General features: G+C 35.3%; 2 protein-coding genes across 7 annotated transcripts in view; both read right to left on the reverse strand.

Moving 5' to 3' along the window:
• Nucleotides 1–113, reverse strand: part of GTF2A2 (general transcription factor IIA subunit 2) — a 29,451-nt gene extending 29,338 nt beyond the window's left edge. Inside the window, exon 1 of the mRNA XM_061157280.1 lies at nt 94–113. The gene's annotated coding sequence lies outside the window, so the exon portion shown is untranslated. The remainder of the gene's footprint in view (nt 1–93) is intronic.
• BNIP2 (BCL2 interacting protein 2) lies at nt 104–25,323 on the reverse strand. Of its 6 annotated transcripts, XM_061157276.1 has the most exons (13): nt 25,146–25,323; nt 18,245–18,351; nt 17,303–17,370; nt 16,654–16,830; nt 14,717–14,893; nt 12,138–12,240; nt 11,424–11,555; nt 9,286–9,372; nt 9,072–9,170; nt 8,301–8,336; nt 5,731–5,778; nt 4,587–4,661; nt 104–239 (listed from the first exon to the last, which is right to left on the reverse strand). In XM_061157276.1, exons 2-12 carry the CDS (start codon nt 18,292–18,294, stop codon nt 4,604–4,606), a joined length of 1,035 nt encoding a protein of 344 aa, XP_061013259.1. In that variant the 5' UTR covers nt 18,295–18,351; nt 25,146–25,323; the 3' UTR covers nt 104–239; nt 4,587–4,603. The 6 variants fall into 6 exon arrangements, with proteins under 6 accessions (XP_061013259.1, XP_061013257.1, XP_061013260.1 ...); XM_061157274.1 differs by lacking the exon at nt 4,587–4,661 and having other exon boundaries at nt 110–239; nt 25,146–25,318; XM_061157275.1 differs by lacking the exon at nt 104–239 and having other exon boundaries at nt 1,145–4,661.
• Between the last annotated feature and the right edge of the window lie 1,043 nt (nt 25,324–26,366).

Consider the following 26,366-nt stretch of genomic DNA (forward strand, 5'->3'; position numbering starts at 1 on the left):
CGGGCCAGGCCGAAAAGGCCCTCCCAGAAGACCGAGTCGACGTAACGCCTGCCCTGGAGAGTTGCAGGGAGTGCGGGCTGGTTCACCCAGTACCTGGGGAATAGGCGCTTCCCGCCTCGGAGCGGACAGACGTGGCGCAGCCGGCAGTTCACTCAAAGGTACCTACTTCCCCGACCACCTCTCCCGCCGCAGCCGAGATCGCAAGAGGTGGGCCGACGACCCGGAAGCGCTCGCAGAACCTGGAAGTGACAACACAAGGGTGGGCCGAGAAGCCCCGCCCCTTCCCGCGCCCGCCATCCACTCACGCCTGAGAAGGCGGGGGTGTGGAGAGAGGAGCGTGGAGCGGCAGTTTTCAAGCTTACACCGCTCAACCCACTTACATCCCGAGTAACTCACCAGGTTCACTACATAATGAGTAAGAGAATTATAACTTTACAGGCTGTTCTTCACTATTAGAAAATCTAAGGCAGTCACATTTAATGCCCGCAGTGTGTTTAGCGTAATACTGTTGAAGACCCTATAAACTGAAGACAAACTCTTAAATAAGTTTATAGCAAGAATTTCTTAATTCAAAACAGTGCGGCAATTAACTAAACCCAGCAAGCGCTTGGTTTGTGAACCATATAGTTAGTACTTTGATTTGGGAGAATCTGTATTTAAAACCTGTGCCTAATACAAGACAAATACTTAAATATATATTCGCATTGTGTAATCTCAAGTGGTATCCTAACCGTGGAACAAAGGAAGCGGGAACGTGCACAGCTGTTTGCCGTTAAGCAGCTGAACAGTGATGACAGGAGTAAATGCAAAACAAGGGCTACCATCTGGAACCTCTGAGCAGGTCCACAGAGTAAACAGGTTATTATTTATGCTATGTTTTCAGCCACTTAGTGAACCGATTTCACTGGTGGATTCCTCATGACTGAACCAATTCCAAACCATCAAATACAAAGTGTGATTATAGTTAAGATAATGTTTAAAACTAAAGCAGGATGAATTCTTCACCCCTCAATTGGAAGCAGCACCCAAACTACAGAAACAAGAGTGAAGGTCTAAAACTATTTGAAAAGCTTGCAAGATAAACTTTGTAAAAATTATGTAGTGAACTGGGAGACAGAAAAATGTGATAAAATGAGTCAAAAACAAACTTTACAATTAATTTATTTAAATTCATTAACGTTGCAAAAATATGATGTGCAACAAATCAGGACACAAGTTATTGTATTCCTAACAAGTCAAAGAAAATATTACATCTTTGTATCAATAAATCAAGACCAACCCTAGTATTTCTTACAGGGACCAACCACATCAACATCTTGCACACACAGATTTTAGAAGTGAATCTCTCTCACTGTAAAAGGAGAGCACTAGGCTACACATTATGTGAATAGTGGTAAAATGATCACAGTAGGTTAACTGTGTCTAAATGACAGCCTGTGAACGTGTAGTAAGAAAAATGTTTGAATTCTTGAAATACACATATCAAAGTGCATTAGTGTCTAATGAATTCTGAATTGTGTTCCATGAGCCCCAAGGTCTGTGCAAGTCAGTGCCCTGAACATCACAAATATTTACTAGCTAGTTTATGTAAATAAAACTGTTTAAGGGGCATAACTTTAGAAAATTCAAATACAAAAAGTGCAGTGGAGTAGCTAATTAACGTTACTTTCCAAGTTCCTCCTTAGCTAAAATGAATGTGAAAATGTATCAAAATTTCAAAATGCAAATGTTTTAACCTCTTGCAGAATGTCTTATAAAGCAGAACTAACTATCTGAAAGAGATAATAATTCTTTAGTAACATGAAAGCACTAAACCTTTGATTTTCTTCTGTGGTATGATGTATTAAGTGCTTTATGTAGACTTTCCATAGCATTTTTAAAGTAGTTCTCAAAACATAAGAAATTAGGTAGATCATGCAGCAAAGTAACAGTTCTCTTCAAATTTTAGTGTCACTCCTTGCCGGTCAACACATTAGTTTCAATTACCATTTACAACTTCAAAGGAAAGTTACATTACTAGGACTCATCACCATTCTGATTCTAATTTATTCAGAATCTTGGGGTAAGAAGAGAAGGGTGAAAGGTTCCCCACGTAATTCTTCTTTACTATCACAACACCAATAATCTCCCACTTCTCTTACCCAGCTGACCTTCTCATGCAAGCATGCAAGTCTAAGTCCTTAACTTTCTGCCAGCAACTCAAATTCCACAATCCCTATTCCCAACACAGTACTTGGTCTAACTTTTAAGTGCATTAGTTCTTCTAGATATCCCACCCTTCTGAGATCTGTGATCCATTTCTCAAATATCTATATGGGATAAGAAAAAACATAAGGCATGAAAAAACAGAATGGGGTAGCCATTATCTATCTATTTTCAGTCTATCTCCTCCTCCTCCTGATTGAGCAATGTTAGCAATTCTCCACATATAACATGGGGCAAAGGATGAAACTACGGTCACCTTATATACAACCTTTCCAATCTCATTAGGAAACTGGACTGTTCTACTTGATAATCCTAATGCTAATTTATCTGTCAACTGAAGATCTAAAAAGCCGCTTCTGTATTAATTCAAACACTTTCAAATTCCCTGAGCACTCACATGACAACAGCCAACAGTCATTTATAAGAAGGCTCTATTAAAAAAGTGGATTCCTTACCTTTTTAAGTTCTGTAATTGCAGCTGAAAGACAGTCTAGATACCTATATAAAGCTATCAATCAACAAATTTCAATATTCAGTATAGTTACCTAATAATGATGTCCATTTTGGAACAATACATTAAATGTTTACCAGCCATGAAATGTCAAAAGTAACCTCTCCCATAACCCTACATTTTAATCTGAGCATTGTAATTGCCAACATTCCCTATTTAAACTTGCTTCTGTATGAAAAGACAAAGAAAGCAGAAGGAAATATGCTTTCTCATTGGAGGTATTACCAGCCTTCACACCCTTCACTCCATAGACTCCTTATTCATGTATTCTGTATGCAGCCTGCAATATTCTGTAAATTCCTGCTTGATACAAAAAATGGTACCAAGAGCTGCCATATATAGTACTTCCCTTAACAAGGACACAGTCAGTGGAATCTTAGATAACAACTAACTTTATCCCTAGGCCCTACTTAGAATCATATTTCTTTACATATTCCCCCACCCCCAGTTAAAAAGACTAGTAAGCTTAAATTGTGGGATCAATATATTGACTACCCTTGGTGCTAATAAGGAGTATGTCCAAGAAGAAACACAAATTACTTTATGAGAAACTTTTGACAAAAAAAAAGACACTCTGAACTCAAACACAACAAAAAATAGTGACAGAAGCATCAAATTAAACAAGTTAAATCCATGATCCCAGCAGAAAGATAAAACAACACAATTATATCTATTTACCTTAATCAGTAATGGAAAATTAAAATTGAATGATACAGGGAAAATGTCACATAACTACTAATGTCACATAGTCACATTACTATTTATAAATAACAAATTTAATAAATACTTTTCCTCTAGCCTACTTGTTATGATCTTCAGTCTCATATTATGAAACATTATGGGGCACGTCCCTGGACCAGATTCTATTAAGGTATAGGTTAGAACAGGCATTCTTTTAAATCTAATGATTGATAGCACACCCCTTTGCTTGTATCACATTCCCTCTGAATTTTAATGTTCTAATAAAATATAGGCTACCTCTACTTCAAAAAAAAGAAAAAAGTAGGAATATGCACCACTTTTGCAACAAGTTGTATCTATAGTCAGGAACAATGCTTGTGAAAGCAAAAGTCAATAAACAGTAACGTGTTGAAACTGAAGAACTGGGTACTAAGTGGGAAGGAAAGTCACATATTAAAAAGCTCAGCCCAGTTTGAGACTACTTTTCAGATGAAAAAATAATCACTTAAAGCACTCTACAAATATACACTCTAATCAAAAATAAATTCAGTATGATCCTTTATTCATAATTCTCATATAATAAATTCAGAAGGAATGCCTAAATTGTTAGTTTGCATTGGCAACACAAAGTATTTCGAAGATCTGAGCAAGCAATGTGGTTTTGGTTTTAGTCACTGTAATGACAGTAGTTCAGGATCTGCCTACAGTTGCTGGATCCAAGTCAAGTCAGAAGGCTGCTGAGGAAAGAGTCTCATCCTGGGAATCCTCTAGCCTCTCCCAAAATAGGACTTGCGTTAGTGTGTCAAGTTTATGAGTGGGGAGGACAAAGAGTAAAGGAAATTCTCTTCTGTAATAGAAAAGTTTATACTGAAAACAGTAATGATAAAAGCCAATCTAGGATAGAATAAATCTTGAAGGTTTAGCTCTCAATTTCATTACTTCTCAAAAGTAATTTTCATTACTTTTCATTGAGCTTTCATCTCAATTTCATTACTCTTTTCACATAAATTACCTTATGTGAAGGGCTGGAGCATGGTATGACCCTTAAATTAGGAAAGTACTGAGTTCAACAAATATATGAGTCCCACAAGTATATTAGACCAATTTGTTGCTTTTGGATGATTTTGTGGGTAATTAAGTTCTACCTGGGGGCATAAGTACAATTTCAATGTAGAGTCAAGGTACTTACCAAATTAAACAAGGAGTTTATATGCTTACACCAAATGCGTCATCCACAACACCACAGTATGACGATGCTCTAAGACTTACAAAATAACTTAGTTTACAGTACTGTCAACACAATTTAACAGAAAATGTGAAAATACACCACATCTAACTAGGTCAAACACCCGATAGGAAAGTATTTTGGTAAAGTGCCCACATTGAAAGCAGTTAAAAAAAGCAGCCCTGTTTTCTAAAGAGAAGAAGTGACAGTGAGTAACTCATCACATTCCCTAAATGTTACACTGCACTCACACAAATTCATAAGAGTGATGTCCTGGACACACAGCTTATTTCACATTAGTGAACAAACCTAACATTTTAATGAAGTTTTGACTTTTGGCCAGAAGATAAAATGTCCAAAATATACACATATATACACAAACCCCAGTTCTTAACCTCTTTAAAGTCTCTAATTCTAGAAATGGCTTTTTGATTTGTCTTTAAAAGAAAAAGTGTGCAATATACTTCTATTTGTGTCTGAATTAAGAAACAATAAATGTTAAATGAGAAAAATGTTCAGAATAGTACTAATCTACTTAGATTATATACACGACCTTTGAGTATTCATGAGAACCAGTTTAACTGTCCCTCACCTTATGAGCATATTTTCTAAGTGACCCAGGAAGTATATTTAACCATTTACAAAAACAAAACTTCTAACATGCACTTTAAAAAATCATGGTCTTATTTACCTGCATATTTGTCCACAAGAAAGGTATACATTAAAAAATATTGCTCAAAAACATAAAAATATATATTATCTCTTTCCTTTTTCCATTTAGGCATATAAATATTTTACTGAAGAAAATGCATCATTTAACAAACAAATGCAAAAACTGCTTTATATAAAGTGTGGTTCTCTGCTATTTAGTAATATAAAATATAAAATGATTACAATATAATTAGCTAGTAAAGTACTAAATTCAAGAGATCTGCAAACCAATACAGCAGTGAACAGTCCCTTATACAAAAGTCCATTAAGAAAAAGTCAAGTCAATTTTGTAACAGGTTACATAAAAATCAGGACCAATAAATGCATTATAAATGCAAAAAAGCACTGCTTCATCAGCACATTCTTCAGTTGTGTTTGGACTAGATGCCAAACTTACTGTTCATTTTTCGGTTCATCTTGTTTTCCATTAAGCTCTTGATCAACTCTGTTTAATGAAAAATAATACAGATAATAAGTTAGCAGTAAATGATCAATTTTCTTTTTAAAAATAATGACTAATTTTACCATAGATTATTATTCTGTTAAAAACAAAGCTTTGCAAAGAAGCAGACATAGTAAAAAGGTTACCAAACATTCTCCCAACCAGGAAAAGATAACTTTTAAAGGCAAGAGGACACTGGCAAGAATGTGACTGCTGCTGCTGTTTTTTTCCTAAGGAGTATAAGATACTTCATATACAAACACACATAAATTTTATTAGAAGTTCAAATTACAACAGGCATATTAAGATGCTGAACTGTAACATGGCTGGGGCAGGGAGCTAAGTGATCTGAGTGGCAGGAAAAATAACTTGTCAAAAACTATTTTGTTAACTGATATATTTAAATGCCACAACTGTCACCAACTGATCAAAAAGTTCAGTGATGAAAGTACATCTTTATGGATGCTGTAATTATTCTCCAGAATTTTACTGGTACACTAAGAATTTGAATGCATTTCATTTATCTTGATAGTAAGAAGTCACATGATTTAATAATCAGAAATATCTAGATGTAGATTAAAAATTAGGAGAATTATGTAATTACCCACAAGAAACTTACAGACAATCCTTCACAGATAATGTACAACAATTTATAACTATTATATTTGTATATTTTTATTTGTAGTACTTTGAACCACTGATGGAGTGGAGTTTAAAACATCTAGGTATGATATATGAAGATACTTTTCACACTTGTTTCCATTACTATGATCAAAGCCTTGGCCTGTGGTAAAGCCAGATTAACAACATTTAAAAATATTAGTTATACTGGTATCAAAAGTTTGAAAGGTACATATTCTTGATAAGGCATGCAATATATACATCAATCTTTTCAACATATGAAATATCAGTATGAACTAATTTCATAATTGCTTTATTTTAAAACTCTTTTCAAACATTTTAATAGTCAACATCTATCTGGCTACACTTACACTGAGTTGTTTGAAACCAACATTTAAAACTGCTACATTTAAGCACACTCAGCTTTGAATCTTCCTATCACCAGTACTCATTATAGAGATTTTACCTTGAGTAAGTTCCCCACAGGTAGCTTCTGTTAATTTGATATTAAAAACATGCCCTTCTATTTTTAAACTTGAATGTTGCCATTTTCAAGCTGACAAGGATTATTTTTGAAGACTAAAGAAAATTTGTACAAAAACTAAGAAGTGCCTGAAAGATATATGTAATGATTCTATTTAAGGTTAGATAAAACAAAAGTTTAAAAAAAAAATTCAAGATAAAAATAATATTTGTAAGTTTCAAACAATACATTTAAATAAAAAGTACAATTCCACTTTTTTTCTGGTGCCCAAGTTATTTAACTAAGAATTTTGTAAAAAGATAACAACACAGCAGATTTCATCCACAAAGGCAATTCATTTTGAAATCTACAAAGCAGCTGGCTTCAAAATATTCTATAATTACAGACTACATTTCAATCAGTTGTCTGGCAAGTGCACACCAATGCCTTGAGAGGAGTGAGAAATGAGCAAGATCTAAAATCATTGTTCTTATCTCTATCTTAAAGTGTTTAGCTGTAAAGTGTCATACAGAAATGTAAAGCTATGATTCGATCACATGGTCAACTGAATTCTTGCTCATCAACAGAGCCAAAATGTGTTTGAAGTTAAATATGAAGTTAAGAATATTCCAGCTTTAATTCCTCACAGTGGTCCAAATAATAAATAAATCTATCACCTTAACTCTTATGAAAGATTGTATTAATCTGTTTTGCTGATTTAATTGCCAAAATTTTAAAAAGTCAGATCTAAATCCTGTACTTTTCTAAATTACTATATAAAATAGTACTAATTTATACCCTCGCCTTTCATCTTCTATGCTAACATATTAACAGATGACAGTTTGTTATGCTCAAAGCAGAAGTATTCAAAATTAAATTAAAGATGGAAAGCAGAGTGTTTAACTATCAAATGGTACATTGAACTTTTAGGTATTTTATCACATGGAGAATTTGACTAGTTAGCAGGCCATTGTTTAAGCATACAAGGAAATCAATGTTGGTTAGCCAAAGAATATCTGCACTGTAAATATAATTATCAACCCCAGGGGGGAAATCGGATATATTAAAAAAGTACATAAATATTTCAAAAGCACAAACTGGTATGGTGTTATAAGTAATTGGTTTATCAAAGAGCATTCTTAGGAATTTACCATCTGTTATTTATACCAAAAGGAGGAAGGAGATGTGGTCTTTATTTTCTAACTGGCATTATTAAGTGGCCTTTATTTTGTAACTGGTCTTTATTTTCTACGTAGAGAGAATCTAAGCCACACTCAGCAGCAGGAACTTTGCATTGACTCCATATTTGGATCCTGGAGTATATTTATATTTACAAATGCTGTTATCTTTGTCTACAAGCTAACCAACCAATAAGGAAGAGTTAGTCTGTGCAATGCAAATGGACTAGTCTAGATGCAACCCAGTCAAGGTGTGCATATACCTTTTCTTTTTCTTTTTTAACTTTTCTTCTTCATACCTTGGTAGGGAAGAGTTATTTTAGTAAATATACATGTTATGAAGATGAACAAAAACTAAAAAAAAAAGCTCTAACAACAAACTCAAGTTTGTAGGCAAACTCAAAAATATTTAATACACTATATAGAAAGTCAGAACTGACGTAAGAAATGTGGCGTTGATATATTCAACAAACTAAAACCTCAGATTATTAGAACAAAGAAATATTTTTCTATATTATAGCACTGTGATACTCAAGTATTTATGTTAACAGCCTTCTGCTAAGTCCTTCTAGAAGTTAGATAAGTAAATTTGGTAAATAGAACAAATTACAGCCACTGAAAAGTATCAAGGTTAGGCTGATATAAATATATTTTATTTCCCTAGTAATATGATTATTCGATGCCATAATGAGCTTACTTAAATTTGAAGAGCAGCATGTTCGGGTGTGGAGAATGTGCTTTAGTACTGACCAATCAAGAATCATCTCTTAGACTGTCACTAGTCTTTAAAAATATAAATGAACCAAACCAGAAACAATTTCTCCTACTTCAACTGATAGCCCAAAGAAAATGGTGACTTAAAAGGAAGGTGTTCAAAAACGTCTTCTTCCCCCTTTTCTTTGTTATAAAAAAAAGAGCAGTTACAAAATATTTATAATATATGAAGGGAGAAAGAATAGGTACCAAAATATTTACCATTAGTATATCAAAATATAAAGATCTAAATACAATGAAATAAATAAAACACAACATACTGTTTTATGCATTCTGGTATTCCAACATATTCCATGGGGACAAGCTCTGCTAGTTCTGCCAAATTAAAGACGTATCTAATTTTTTGGCTGAATTTTGAGCTATGGAAAAAAATAAAGATAAATACCTTAATATTTCTGACCAACAGAATTGACAAAACATTCATACAAAGAGTTTGTAGGTTTTTTTCTGAGTTAATGGCTCTCAGAAAATTACCTAATAAATGGTCTTGTAACAGCCAGAAGTGTTCTTATAAACCAAGAGGGATGTACAATGATTAGAGATTTTAGGTTTTTCCGTAACCTGGAGTTAAAAAAAAAAAGAAAGAAAATTGAAAAAGCTCTACAAATTCTAATGCTAGAAGAAAAGCTAAGTCATCAATAAGTTTGTACAAGTCTATACAAAAGCTGTCATTTAGATATATTACTAAAGACAACAAAAGATAACAAACAAAACAAACAAAAAGCACTCCTGAATTGAAATGGTCCTTCCCACTGCCATGAAATTAATTCTACTTCATTCATATTTATTTTTACAGTGTAGCCTATAATGTCTCCTAGTATACAACTTGTCTTCAGGACTCTGTCAGTCAGGGGTAGAGGTCAATGATGAATATAAAAGTAAGCTCTTTTCATTTCTCAGGAATGGAGGGGAAACTGTTACTGATTTCTTCAACAACATGAAAGGCACTGGGCAGGCAGAAAGATGAGAGGGGAAATCACCTAGGGAACAGGCAACATCAATCAGATCTAATGTATTCTTATGGAGTCTAAATGCAGAAGGAAATGGCAACCCACCCCAGTATTCTTGCCTGGAGAATCTCATGGACAGAGGAGCCTGGTGGGCTACAGACCATGGGGTCGTAGGAATCTGACACGACTTAGCGACTAAACCACCATCACCAACACCAAGTCTAAAATTCTGATTAAAAGTTAAATGCACACCGAGGAAACCATAACTGAAAGAGACATGTGTACCCCAATGTTCATCGCAGCACTGTTTATAATATCCAGGACATGGAAGCAACCTAGATGCCCATCAGCAGATGAATGGATAAGAAAGCTATGGTACATATACACAATGGAATAATATTATAATATTATAACAGCATAAATTAAATTAATTTAATTAAATTAAATGTAATTAAATTAAAAATATATCTTTTTAAATATATTAAAAAGAATACATTTGAATCAGTTCTAATGAGATGGATGAAACTGGAGCCCATCATACAGAGTGAAGTAAGCCAGAAAGATAAACACCAATACAGCATACTAATGCATATATATGGAATTTAGAAAGATGGTAATGATAACCCTATATGCAAGACAGAAAAAGAGACACAGATGTACAGAACAGACTTTTGGACTCTATGGGAGTAGGGTGGGATGATCTGAGAGAAGAGCACTGAAACATGTATATTATCAAGTGTGAAACAGATCGCCAGTCCAGGTTGGATGCACTGGGATGACCCAGAGGGATGGGATGGGGAGGGAGGTGGGAGGGGGGTTCAGGATGGAGAACACATGTAAATCCATGGCTGATTCATGTCAATGTATGGCAAAAACCACTACAATATTGTAAGGTAATTAGCCTCCAACTAGTAAAAATAAATGAAAAAAAAAGTTAAATGCATTATCCTAGACAACTTAAAATGATGAAATAAAAACTGCTGTTTTATTGTTATAGTTCACACTTATCATAATCATTAAACATTAAAAAATTACATGAACCAGCCAATGTCATGTTCATGTATGAAGAGAAACCTATTCATAGGCCTCAGTTGATTAAACTACTCTGAATTAGCTGTGGTCAAATCAAACCAAAGAGAGGATCAAAATACCTTCTATTAGCATGGACAACTCTTAGAGGAATACAATTCTAGAGCTCACTCCTAAGAAAGATTACAGATAAATAAGCATCATAAATAACCAAATATAGTAAGCACTACGTGCTCAGTTGTGGCCGATTCTTTGCGACCCCATGGACTGTAGCCCACCAGTCTCCTCTATCCATTGGAATTTTCCAGGTGAGAAACTGGAGTGGGTTGCCATTTCCTTCTTCAACTAAGCACTATAAATGAAGCAAAAGCCAGAATGCAATAAAACAGGAAATGTACTGAATTCCCCATCCTTTCCCAAAATATAAATTATAGGAAAATGTCTGATGTGGTACAAAAGAGAAATAAAGAGCAATTTTGTAAGTCTGAAAATAGAAACTTGCTATGAAATTAGTAAATGTAATTTATGAAGTAGATACATGGTGCCTATAAGTGGTAACAGAAAATAAATTTTAAACTAATAAGGACATTATAAAATTTATTCAGACTAGCTTTTAACTTGTATTTACAATACCTTCTATCAATTTGTTGATAGCATTTCCTGAGCCATCCCAGACTGGGCATTTTTCTTCGAGTTGTTGCACCATTTAAATATACTATCATGTAGTTTTCCGCTACTAACAGCTCCAAAGTGCCAATAACATACCTATAAAAATAAAGTCTTAGACACTACTATGCAGAACCAAACCACGTTTATCCAAATAACACAATTCCCTTCCCTCTCCTTCACTGAAAGCAAAAATTCAAAACTCTATTAGTTAATATTATTACTATTTAAAGAAAAAAAACTTCTTTCTTTTAGAAATACACATTGAAATGCTTATAGATGATAAATACTTGCAGGGATTTGCTTCAAAATTATATGAGGGAAGTATTTATGGGAATAATGTATAAACTGATAATTGTGGAAGTGGATGATAGTTAGAGAAAGATTTAATATATACTTCTCCCTACCTTTGTATATGTTTGAAATTTCCCACAATAAAGCACTCAATGTGTTCTCAAATGTAAAATACAGAAGTTGGAACAAATAATCTGTAATATCCCTTCCAGTTTTAAAACAACAATTCTTCTGTTGAGTTGGAATAGTTTCATAATGCCAAATAACAGACTTAAGGAACCAGAACCAGGATATTTACAATTTTTACCTAGCTAAATAAAGTTCACTTTCTTAAACTAGAGATCTGATTTACTCAATTCTTTCCAAATATTGTGATGATCTACTTACTTAAAGAGATTGTCCATCAGGTATCTATAGTTAGGTTGACCACTTTCAGGCATAAAACAGACAGCAAACACAACAATGGCATTTAATCCATCTCCATAATACCCTGAAAAAGAAACCAGCATTATTATACTCTGAAGACTTTTCAGGGGATATCATTTATAATTGATAAATTATAGTGGTTTATGTTCCACACATTTCTGAATCAAAAAGTATATTTTCTGCTGTCATTGGTCTGACCTTGTATAGTCTTACAAAGACCTTTAAATCTTCTCTTCTCAAAAACAATAAAATTTGACGAGGAAATGGTGGCCATATAAACCAGAAATCCACTTAAATTAGCATACTCAGAAAGCTAGCCCTACTTTATCAAGTAGACAGAATGATATAATCCAAGAATGTACATCTGCAATAAAACATTCTTATGCAACTTTTACAGTGGCTGCTTTTTAAAAAACAGTTTTACATTCAATGATATCTAGCATTTTGTAGCTTTTAGGGTCTTACCAAGTAAGAAAAGATTATATCTCTGACATAAGACTAAGTGAAGAAAAACAGCACTAAGATATGTTTTAATTATAATCTCTATAATGTAAATGTTTTAATTATAACATATTAAGCTGTAACCAACAATGAGTATTTCTGCTTTAACTTTCATTCCTATTGTTTGCAAACATGCACTGATAAGGTTGAACACTTCATTAGAATCTTCAATACCTTTCTTAACCCCTTAGTCACAAAACACATTGCAGTAACTCAGTAGGACAAAATGGCCCAAATTACCATGTTGTCTTAAATAAAGTGCTATGTCTCAAAGATATTAGGTTTAAACCATGAGGCAGGTCTCACAACTTGCTTCCAATGAATGATCTGAATTAATATACTATCTGTGGATTCCTGATCCATATTATCCTGTTTTCTTCACTGAGTAAGACTAAATTAGGCAGAATAATGCAACTGCAAACATTCAAGTGATTTGTTTTCAAATGAATGAAGACCACAGAAGTAAGACTATGTGAAAAAACCAATCTGCTTGACCTATGTGGCACCTTGTCCTACATTAGGAGGAATTCAGGTTATATGACACAATCTACAGAGTAACATTCTGGTGCTCTTTATTTACAGTGACTATGTTAATTTCTACATACAGGACAGTCAGAATGATAGAAATTATAGCTGTACTTCATAGCTTTTCCTATTTGACTTGTAAATTTCTTAAGGAACCAAGCCTTATATTTGCATATTCCAGAAATACACAAAGCAGGTGTTCCATAAAAATATGGAATGAATTCTCTACATTGTAGTAAAGCTAAGTGATTTGTTCACAGTTTTAAGCTATATTAAGAATCATATTTTAGAGGGCCAGGTTGTATTTATAAGCACAAAAGACTTGTACAACAATGTTCACGGCAGTTTTAATCAGAATAGCTCAGACTGGAAAAAATCTCACATGGTCCATCAAAATAGAGATGGATAAACAAATCAGCAGTAACAAGGAATGAACTGCAGATACATGCAACAACAAGGATAAATGTCAAAATCATTATGCTGAGTGAAAGTAGATGAGTGTAAACTGTGATTCTAGTTACATGAAATTTTGTAACAGGCAAAACTAACCATGGGGTAGGCATTAGAATAATGGTTACTACAGAAAGGGTATTCATTGAGAGGGAGTACCAGAGAATTTTCTGGGGCAATGAAAATGTTCTGTCTGTCTAGGGGGTGTAGATTATATGAGTATATATGGTTATACAGGCATTTGTCAAAACTCAGTGAATCATACACTTAAGATTAGAGCATTTCTAGTGAAACAAGAAAAATAAATACTCTATATCACTTGTATCTGAAGTATCTAAACTCTTAGGAACAGAAATGAGAATGGCGATTACCAGAGACAGGATAAAAGGGGAAATAAGAGTCAAAGTACAAACTTCCAGTGAAAAGATGAGTAATTTCTGGGGACTAATGTACCACATGGTGACAATGGTTAACACAGTTAACAATATCTATTATGTACTTAAAAGCTGCTAAAAGGGTAGTCTAGACCTTAAATGTTCCCACCACAAATAAGAACTGGTAATTATGTGATGTGATGCAAGTGTTAGCAAATGCTATGGTGGCAATCATTCCCAATACAGAATGCCATCAAATCAACATATTTTATACCTTAAACTTATATACAATGTTATATGTCAGTTTTATCTCAATGGATATGGAAAATAAAAAAAGGAATTTGCAAATACTGCAAAAAGAAATAAAAGGATTAGAGTATTTTACTCTATATAAATTACAAATGGATAAAAAGAGGAGAGTGTTAAGTCCTAGTTTAAGGGTGTTTAGGGATAAGGGTGGAGGGAGATAGTTTTCACTGTATACTCTTATACTTTTGGAACTTATTGTATGTGTACATTAACAATTTTTAAATGTTTTATTCTTTTACTTCAAACCTGCTACATTTCTAAAAGGACACAATGTTTATTATACTTTCAAAATTATGTTAATATCTCAAAGGAAAGATTCTCTAAGCATCCACATATCTGATAGTGTATTAAAAAATCTGAAAAATCTTTGGTAACTCTTACCTCCATGGCTGATAACTTTCTTATAGGGTTCAATTGCTTTCATATCAACCCTGTGGTCCTGTTCTCCAATTCTGAACATACGCCAGCGTCGTCCATCGTCTTTCTCCTCTGCTGCTGTATATTCAGTAATTGAGCCTTTCCTAATAATTTCAGTAGTCTTGGGTTTTGGAAGATCATCTGTCAAAATAAAAGATTTTTGAATCACAGATTGTTACTTACACAATAAAAATCAAATTACATGTTAACCACTTTACTATCTAATTAGACTGTTCAGAGAATATTTTGTATTATACCTTCTGTGGAATTTTTTTTTTAACTTTTTATTTTATATTGGGATATAATTGAGTAACAATGTTGTTAAAGTTTCATATGTACAGCAAAGTGATTCAGTTATACATATACATGTATCTATTTTTTTTTCAAATTCTCTTCCCATTTAGGTTGTTACGTAATATTGAGTAGAGTTCCCTGTTTGTGGAATTTTAAATATTTCTTCCATAATAGAGGAAAAGGCTTACTCTTGATATAAGGCCATTTTATTTTTGGAAATCATAGTTCTTTAACTTTTTTTGTATTGCTTAATTCACAGAGACCTAATCGCAGTACAACATACATCTACAATTTGCAGATTCTGTTGACAACACTGTCCTTGACAGATAGTTACCACTATATTAACTAAAGCAACTCTCTGGGGGCCAATGTTTATTGTTGTTGTTGAACACACAAATTATTCCCCAAACATTATAATAGCAGATAGAAAGTGGTTAACAAGTCAACAGTTACTTCTCATTTGATCAGTTTCATAAAGCAGAAAATTATTTGATAATATTCCAAAGTTACATGCAAAAGTCCGTTTTAAATTGACATTAGCCAAAGCACAAGCACCAGTGATTAGGTATAATTTACATTTTAAGGTTGCATTTTAGCTGATTTTTCATGATGTAATGATTTTCAAAATTTTCGTATCACAGTCCTTACCAAGAGATGGGGAGGGGGAACCTACTGTATGTTAGTTGTTTGTTTCCAAGACAAAGCTGTTAACGGAAAATATCCTTCCAGGAAATGACTACAGCAGCATTAAAGAAAGAAGAGACAAAACACATAGGCAGAAAACTATTTCAGTATCTTTATAAAATATTGTTTACTACTGGATTGCTTATTGAACCAGTAAAATGGGGAAGAAAAAAGAACAAAAGATAAAGTACATTAAGAATCTTAACTCTTTACTGCAGATAACATACCTAGTGCTAAACACTGCTTGGAAGCAAAAGTCACTTAAAAGATGAAATATGCACATATAAATTATTCCCAACTACAAAGATACGAGACAGCAATTATCTAACTAAAGGAAGCGTCCAAAGCAAAACACGTGCCAATCCCTTTCAATTCCAAATAGCTAATGATAACAAATGTAAGAGTGGAGTCAAGGAGACTACATTAGTTCAAGTTGGTTATTTACAAAGTGCAGCACTATCAGATGAACCCACTAAAAAAAAAACCTCAAAAAACCACCTCAAAACCTTCCCTATAGAACTCTCTCTGCAAATTCTTAACTATTTTTAAGAATTCCCTAAAATATGCTTTTCAGAGCTTTCCCTCTTAGTTGGTCGACTGAATAAAAGAACATGCTGTAATTATCAAGCAATATTTGGGAGCAAAATGGAAAAACAACTTTACAGCATTGGGCAATTAAAAAAAAATAAAGCCACATGTAATCTACTAGAAACAGTTTGGAAAGCCATAATATTCAACATTAGACAATTTTTATATCTTTACAACCTATACATGAACTTTAGAACTGATAACATCTTATTTCAATAAAATCCCTTAGTCACTGATTTTAGTTGGTTTCATGATAAAGTGAAAATGCCACTGTGCATATACATGAGCACAAACATTCATTAATAAAGGTCAGGTAAAATCAATGAAACACCTACCTTCCCACTCAAATTCATTACTGTCCTCCGATGGCGTATCTAAGTCATCTAAGTCAATCTCCCCACTTTCATCCAAATCGTCTGACAACACAGAGCCATCACTAGGATCCAGAGTTAGGCTAATGTCGGGAGCCATTAATTTCTTTCTCACTTTATTGCCATTAACTTCTAGTGAGCCTGGAATGGGTTAAAAAGAAAAATCAAAAATATATTTAGAAAAAATGCTTAGATGCATAAATCGAATAAGAGAACTTAAATCACTTTATTCTTGAGAAAATAACATTCATTAAACAATTCCAAAGCCCTCACTTACAAACTTTGGACTTTGATCACTACTGCTTCTGTATCACAGCAAGCTGACACATCCCAGCAAGGATATGCCTTTTTAAATAACAGAAGCAGAACTTACAGTCACTATTTACTACTAAAAATCATCTTGCCTCTCTCCTTCATGATCAAAATTTCTAAAGCCCAAGGGTATGTTTTTGCAAAGTATTCCAAAGCATTCCAAAAATGCTTTCCTAAACAGTCAACTTACCCTTTGGCACCCTATGATGGAACAAAAACTGAGTATATTTTATATCTTGACAAAGTGTGTTAAAAAGAAATACCACAGATAAAAGTCTATTTCTAAGTGTCAAGTTCTTACCAGGCTGACTTTCTGGTCCAGTTACAGCTAATATATCTGCTTCAATACTATCATCTTCTGGTAAAGGTCTAAAACACACAGACATAATTTTTAACCCAGAAATTAAAGAATAAATCTTTTGACATTCAAAGATCTATTAAAATAGCTTATAGAAACACTTATGTGAAAAACTAAATAAAGCAATGTTTCTTAAGCTTGAGTAATTCACAAACTACTGTTAAAGAAAATTTTCAAACTGTCTCATTTGATTTACATATCTATATAAGTAACACATAAAAGTAGGTATATATTCCCTATGTAACAGCTCTTAAATACAACTACAAAACAAATTAAAAAAAAATCATTACTTTACAAAATGAATATATGAATTTAATGGGATGTACAATACAATGTATGATGAAGCTAAACTGTCACAATGGAAATATGAAAATGATGATTATATGTTTCTGAGCTCAGCATTTCTATATTATGATTATCATTCTGTGCTATGCAATGACTCAGTACTCTCACCAGCTGTTCCTATTCCAACTGCTAAGTAATCTTCTTATGCACTGAGATGGTCTTCTGACCAAAATGGCATGGAAGTATCCCTTAAATATATGGTCTGCCTTTGCTCTTTTTATCTTACCCTAACCGGTGCCGACAGAATTGTAAATACAAACACAAATGTGTCAAGGTAGCTCACCAGATACTATAGAAAGCTTTCCTGGTCTAACTTAATAAGTTTTGTCTTAAAATAAAAGCATACAATAATTCCTACAGGCTTCTAAAGACCATCTTCCTCTAGAAACCCTGAAGACTCTATTACTAGTACAAAATGAACATTTTGCAACACTGGGTTTCTTGAAGAAGTACAATCAATATTCATTTATTAAGTGACACCTCAGTAAAGAAGTAGTGAAGTTCCGTTTTGAATCTGTTTTCATTTAAAACATTGCTCACATTGGAAAATCTTCATCTTGCCATTCTTCCTTAAGTTCTACACCTTCCATCCTCAGTCTGGACTCAATGTCAACTACAAACTCCTGATAATCTAGAGTGCCAAAATCCTGTTAAAAAAAGAGAGAGAGAAAGAAAAAATTTCATAGGCTTATTTTCCACATTATCTGTCGAAAAGATGCAATAATCTTATATTTGAGTTCACACTTCCACCCTGGTCAAGAAATAAATTTAGTGGGTTCCAACTACTACTTTCCATTCCCCTCTCCCGGCCCCAAGAATTAGAAAAGAGTCAGAGTATATATATTCTAATAATCACCATTTGTAATAAGGGTGCTGTGCAGTGAAGTATTTATTATACATGTATACATGCATGTGTGTGTCCAGGACATGATTTACAATTTATTAGGTACTGTGAATTATGGAAAAGCAATTTTGGGGCTGAGGGGCACAAATAATAGAAGTAAATAAATATACTCTCTATTCTAGACCCATAATCAAATTTTCTGTTCTTTGTAGAGAGGTTAATTCTGGAAATTGAACACTAGTAACTAGCATTTATACTCTTAATTCAGCAGAGCCCAAGTGGTGGGCTGTCTCTTATATCTACTTCACCATAGTTCCAATGCCATAATTTCTGAGCCACTTAAAGAGGGCTATTCAGTACCTGTTCAGTAGATGAATTATGCCATATTTTTATTTGTTTCATATCTATACCAAGATTTTCTCATGTAGTTTAGCAAGAGTTTTCAGACACTGATCTTAGTGAATATTTCTATTCATGCAACTACATGTTTTAACTTAGTTTCAGTTTTTCTAAGGAAGGATATGGGTGTTATTATCCTCAGTTTAAAAATGACGGATCTAGAGTTTGGCAAGGTTGATGGAATATGAAAGAGAGGTTTAAATATATTTAAGAGATCATTAAGATCAACTGGTTATCAGTATAACAAAAACTGTGGTAACTTGAGGGGGCAGGAGGTATAAACGGAATATCTGGTTCTCTTACATTAGAGTAAGTCAATAGATGACTAAACTTAACTTTAAAAAATGAAGTAACTCCTGAGAAATCTGTATGCAGGTCAAGAAGCAACAGTTAGAACTGGACATGGAAAAACAGACTGGTTCCAAATTGAGATAGGAGTAAGTTAAGATTGTATACTGTCACCTTGCTTATTTAACGTATATGCAGAGTACATCATATGAAATGCCTGGCTGGATGCAGCACAAGCCAGAATCAAGACTGCAGGGAGAAATATCAATAACCTCAGATATGCAGATGACACCACCCTTATGGCAGAAAGCAAAGAAGAAACAAGAGCCTTTTGATGAAAGTGAAAGAGGAGAGTGAAAAAGATGGCTTAAAACTCAACATTCAAGAAACTAAGATCATGGCATCCAGTCCCATCACTTCATGGCAAATAGATGGAGAAACAATGGAAACAGTGACAGACTTTATTTTCTTGGGCTCCAAAAGCACTGCAGATGGTGACTGCAGCCATGAAATTAAAAGTTGCTTGCTCCTTGGAAGAAAAGCTATGACCAACTTGGATAGCATATTAAAAAGCAGAGACATTACTTTGCCAACAAAGGTCCATCTAGTCAAAGCTGTGGTTTTTCCAGTAGTCATGTATGGATGTGAAAGATGGACCATAAAGAAAGCTGAATGCTGAAGAATTTATGCTTTTGAACTGTGGTGTTGGAGAAGACTTGAGAAGTCCCTTGGACTGCAAGGAGATCAAACCAGTCAATTGTAAAGGAAATCAGTCCTGCTTATTCATTGGAAGGACTGATGCTGAAGCTGAAACTTCAATACTTTGGCCACCTGATGTAATAACTGACTCATCGGAAAAGACCCTGATGCTGGGAAAGACTGAAGGCAGGAGGAGAAGGGGATAACAAAGGATAAGATGGTTGGATGGCATCACCGACTTGATGGACATGAATTTAAGCAAGCTCTGGGAGCTGGTGATGGACAGGGAAACCTGGTGTGCTGTAGTCCATGGGCTCACAAAGAGTCGGACACAAGTGAGTGACTGAACTGAACTGAACACATACATCTCAAGAGATAGAAAGTATTACTAGTTATCACTAGAAGTTTTAAAACAGAGGTAAAAGTGATTGACACCAGTGGAAGAAGAAAGAAGGTGGGATGGGGAGAATGAGGCTTTTCACAGTAAATCGTTCTAAATTATTTAACTTTTAAAACCATGTATGTGTAACCATTGGTCATGTTTAATGGCTGCCTATCTGCTGTGTCATTATAACATTCAAAACATACACAAAGCTGTACCAAAAAAACCATTATGTTCCAGAACAACAATAACAAAATTACACAGAAGTTTTCTAAAGTGTTAGATTTCACACAATAAACTAAATTCTTATCTCTGCCAAGACTGGGAGGCTTTTTTCCCAGTTGGAATTCTTACTTAGGCTTAAGAGTTTCAAAAATCTTCAAAAGGTTTACATTTTTGAGGAGCCACTTGCAAACAGAAAAAAAGCAAATGCTGTCTTTTCTTCACCAACATATTTGCTGGGAAGAGTCAGTTAATTTATATGTAGGAGTAAGGCATTTTTAATTCTCTGGGAAAAACTTAAGCAATTTTGAGAGATGAATGGAAAACACTTAGAATAATCTTGACTTATTTAAGCCTTTGATATTCACTATAAAGTGGACTAATGTTTTATCCTAGATTTAATAACCAGAGACGTTTCATTCTTTAGTTTTGCATTTGTACTGGGCGTTGGAAAAATAACAGGACATTCTCCATATTTCTTCAAATACTTCACATACTCAAAAATATTTAATATTTCAAAAATATAAGCAGTGACTGGAAGTTGCTATGACTATGTTCACAACATCTAGCACAGTGTCTGGCACTTAACAAGCTTGTAAATATTAGTTAAATTTAAAAATAAATATTTAACTGTATGGTGTAACACTGAATAATAAGCATTTGTTTTGCTCAACCTCAAGCTTATTTTTCTAATTAAACTACATAAATAGGCTTCCTGTTAAGTTATACACCTCAATAAAGAGTAGTGAAAATATTTGGGGCAACTAACGTAACTGTCCATTTCTGTTGGTAAAAATATTCCATGTTTGTAAGAGAAAATATACACCTTGTGCAATTCTAAAAAATAAACCATGTCTTTTCACTATTTTACCACTTCAATAAGTCTATCACGTGAAAATACTACTTTATACACAGAGAACCAGAGCCTGTCAGCTCACTAAGCTGATTCATTCAATTTTTACTTTAGTATCATTGAATCACATGATGTTAATATACCCCAGCAAGTGGACATGCATATTTAATTTGGGAATAATTATTTAAGCTTGTTAAACAGGACCTAGAGGGAGAGAAAAATAGGTTCACTCTAAACCATTTCATCACAAATTTTAGAGGGAAAAATATTGATTGATACACTAGGTAAAGTTTAAACTAGGTAAAGTTAAAAAGTCCTTGAGGACTGTTCTTAGAATCACATTATCAGCAGTTGTAAGAACAGGAAGCAAGAAAGGAGCAACATAAGCATAACTCTGAAGGAAATCAGGATATCGCTGACTCACAATATAAATAAATCAGAATGGGGAAGTAATAGTGTAAGATGCTAATTGTCAAAACAACCAAATGTAGCAGGAATAACTTGATTTCTCAACAAACTTGCGGTAGCGGTGGTACATCGTGACTTATGCCAGTTATCAGTGGTGGTGATACAGATAAATTCAAAACGGTAGCTGACTTCAGTGAGCTGTGGTGGTAAATTCAACCAAGATCAAAGTGGGGATTTCCTCATGCAGCCTAACAATATAAGTAAAAATTAAATATTACGATCATATTTAGAAACACCCAAATTATAACTTAAAATTTTACATGACAACTTCACTATTATGTAGTTTAATACAGATGGTGGAATAAGTGCTAGTACTCAACATGTACACTCAAATCAATTTTGTTCGGCAAAAGGAAATGGTTAGGCAAGCCTTTCACATCCCCATTTAAACGAAAGGACTTTGTTTCAAATATTCATGTTCACATTTTCCTATGAAGCTGGCAACCCTGGTAGCATATAGGAAAATACTTTTGGCCAGCCTGTATGTTCAGGAAGATCACCAATACACCTCTGTAAAGATCCTACATGCCTGCTTCTCACTGCTTCCTTGAGAGCAGAGTCATGTAGGTTTTTAAGAACGAAATGACACACAGACACTAACACCTTAGAATGGCTGTTATCAAAAAGACCAGAAATAGCAAGCAGTAGTGAGGGTGTGGAGAAAAGGAAATCCTTAGTGGGAATGTAAACTGGCGCAGCCATTATGGAAAACAGGAAGGAAGTTCCTCAAAAAATTAAAACCAGAATTCCGGTACAATCCAGCAATTTCACTTTTGAGTATTTATCGGAAGGCAATTAAAACACTAATTAGAAAACATGTGTGTACCCCTATGTTCATAGCAGCATTATTTACAATAGCCACGGTATGCAAGTAACCTAAGTATTCACTGATGAATGAATGGATAAACACACACACACACACACACACACAAAGGAATATTATTCAATCATTTAAAAAAAATTTGCCATCTGCCACAACATGGGTGGACCTTGAGGGCATTATGTAACATAAGTAAAGAAAGTCAGAAAGAGAAAGACAAACACGTTATGATCTCACTTACGTGTGTGGAATCTTAAAAAAACAAAACAAAAATCAAAGCTTACAGACACAGAGAACATATTGGCAGTTGCCAGAGGTGGAGGGTAGAAAGTGGGTGAAATGGATGAAAGGGGTCAAAAGGTATAAACTTTTAGCTATAAAATAAGTTAGTTCTGGAAAGGTACAGCATGGTGACTATAGTTAGTATCACTGTATTAGATATATGAAAGTTGCTAAGACAGTGAATCTTTAAAGTTCTCATGATAAGAAAAAGATTTTTATAACTAAATATGGTGATGAATGTTAACTAGACTTATCATCTGTATTTGGCAATGCATACAAATATCGAAATCATGATGTTGTGTACCTAAAACTAAAAAAAAGTTATCTGTCAATTACATACCTCAATTACATGTGATACCCTATCAGAAATGTTAATACAAAATTCAAGAAAAATTACAACAGTGCTGTTTCTCACAATTGTGAAGACAAAGCACAGGACAATTATGCCAACCATAAAAGATACATTTATTATATTATCAGTATGCAGAACATACCAGAGAGCTCTGAGACCTTTAAGAATATTAAAGTCTAATAAATGAGATCTAATACTTTCTAGAGTCACAAATATTAGATGTAATATAAAAGTATAACTTTGGAATATTATTATCATCACATTATACTAGCACTCTGCTTTGCAGAGTGTAAGACTAAGACGACATCTTTGGATCCACAGTCAGCCAAGGTTAAATTATCTGATCTGGCTATACATATACTTCCTTTCTTAGGCGTCTTTTTCCATTGCTGCTCCTTCTGTGAGCATTACACCAGGTGAATGAAGAGAACCACTTTCCAAAGAGTGCTTTTCCCATTTACTGTTTGTGTATCTATCTCATACATTCCAACATATAAAACATATAAAAACACAAAAACATATATAAACATAAAACATATATAAACATATAAAACACTGGGGTTATTATCCCCATTTTAGCTTATATTTGAGGCAAATAACCACATCCTGGTTTCCAGGTTATACCTAGGATGTTTCTAATACAGCATACTGTCTCCAGTTCACTGGCAACTTTCTACAGAATAAGGCTGTCAAGCTAGATTTGGCTAAACTTAGCTTCAAAGGTTCTGTAATGCCTAAAGACCACAGTAACACTAACTTATGATGATTGAATTCAAGTCCTATGTTTGCAGAAGACCTGTCATACTTCCTGTCTAAAACCAACAATATTAGGCTGCAACAGAGATTATGAAAATTAAAAATAGTGTGTGGAGAAAATGTAAAATGATAAGAACTAAGGAGAAGGTATGCAAGTTCATCAAGAAAATGGTCTATAGGATAACTAGATACAGTAACTTCAGTTAAAATTCTGAGGAAACATCCATTTACAAATTGTAGAAATTCCTATACAATTTTAGATAAAGAATACGTTTAATTTTAAAAATTAAGTAGTTAACCATTAGGAGAAGTAGCCTAATTCATTTTTAAAAAAGGTGAAGAAGGGGGAAAAAAAAGCAACAACAAAAATCAATGACACATTTCATTAAATTATCTGGAAGGCGCTAAGACTACCTGGATGACTAAAGCCGTGCTCTCAAAGAGCTTGCCAGAGCACAGCAGACCAAGGGGAAGTTTCAAATCGACGTAATAGACGCAAATAAATTTCTGATTTAATATGCGTTGGTCTAGCAGATCATCCGTGGCATTAGGCGCACCAGGGAAACCCACGCCACTTGTGCCAGCTATTTAAGTAAAAGATAGTGTCCATGCAGGAACTCAGCTTTTCACGTATCAAGGTCCATGACCAATGCCGCTTCCTTGTCTATTCCCCAAGGGTGTGGAGCACGTTAGACATCCACGTTTCTTTGTTCTGTACCAGGACCGACATTGGTGAGAAATAAGGGACTACCAGGGCCCAGCGACTGCACCCAGACCGGGAAGTGTGCAGGCGGCAGAGAGGGCAGGTTCTCGGCCGGGCACAGCCACCACAAATGGAAAAGGGCTGGGCGAAGTGGGGCTAGCAAGGGTGGCAAAAAGCAAAGAGAAGCCTGGCCAAGGGCGGGGGCGAGGCGGGGCGGGGATCCGGGAAGCGCCTCCGGGCAGTTCCTAGGGCGCCTGCGATAACGGGTAAAGCTCGGGGCTTCCTTTCTCGGGTGGCGCCCTTCGGGTGTCTGCCCCCGAGGCCTGCTCTCAGCTCAGACCCGCCGGCCCCAGCCTTCCCGAGGGGCACTCACCCCGGAGGAAGCCTTGGCCTCCTCGTCTCCTTCGCCCCGCCAGGCCGGCGACGTGGGGCTGACGGCCAGGTCGCAGAAGGTAGCGCCGAGCGCAGCCCGCTCCTCTCGGACGGCAGCGAGACCCGGGCCCAGCCCCTGAGCCACAGCGGCAACTGCAGCGGCCGACCCGGATACAGAGAGCCGCTCCGAAGGAAGTGACAACACCCGGAGCTTCTCCAGACCCCGCGGCCGCAGGAAGCCCAGGCAGAGGCGGGGCGTCCTCGTGAGGCCCTCCCCGCGCCCACACCCTCAGCGGCGGCGGGCGGGGCGCGAAGGAGGAACTACCGCTCCCGCCGCTTTCTGTTTTCTCCTGGTCGGCCAGCGGAGCTGTCAAGCGTTTCTGTTAGGTTGGCAATCGGCTACACATCTGCAGGAGCTTTCTCTTGCTGCACTGGGCCACTGCCCTTGAGCCTCAAAAAGCCATTTTTATATTCTTTATGTTGGCTTTACTGATCATTATGATTTACAGTATATAATAAAATGGATGCAAAATAGGGGAGGAAAAATAGTTTGTCTCATTGGGGAAGTAAAACTCAGAAAAACCCTTTGTTTGGTATTATTCTTAAGCGAACAAGGCAAAGAAATACAGGAAAACAATAGAATTAGAAAGACTAGAGACCGCTTCCAGAAAATTAGAGATACAAAGGGAACATTTCATACAAAGATGGGCACAATAAAGGACAAAAATGGCAAGAACCTAAGAGAAACAGAAGAGATGAAGAAGTGGTGGCACGAATACACCGAAGAACTGTACCAAAAAGTCCTAATGACCCAGATAACCACAAAGGTATGATCACTCACCTAGAGCCAGACATCCTGGAGTGTGAAGTCAAGTGGGCCTTCAATTCAGTTCAGTTCAGTCGCTCAGTCGTGTCTGACTCTTTGCGACCCCATGAATTGCAGCATGCCAGGCCTCCCTGTCCATCACCAACTCCTGGAGTTTACTCAAACTCATGCCCATCGAGTTGGTGATGCCATCCAGTCATCTCATCCTCTGTCATCCCCTTCTCCTCCTGCCCCCAATCCCTCCCAGCATCAGGATCTTTTCCAATGAGTCAACTCTTCGCATGAGGTGACCAAAGTATTGGAGTTTCAGCTTCAGCATCAGTCCTTCCAATGAACACCTCTCTTTAGGATGGACTGGTTGGATCTCCTTGCAGTCCAAGGGACTCTCAAGAGTCT

This window comes from Dama dama, chromosome 12 (genome assembly GCF_033118175.1).
Source record: "Dama dama isolate Ldn47 chromosome 12, ASM3311817v1, whole genome shotgun sequence".
In the NCBI taxonomy this organism is placed as follows: Eukaryota; Metazoa; Chordata; class Mammalia; order Artiodactyla; family Cervidae; genus Dama; species Dama dama.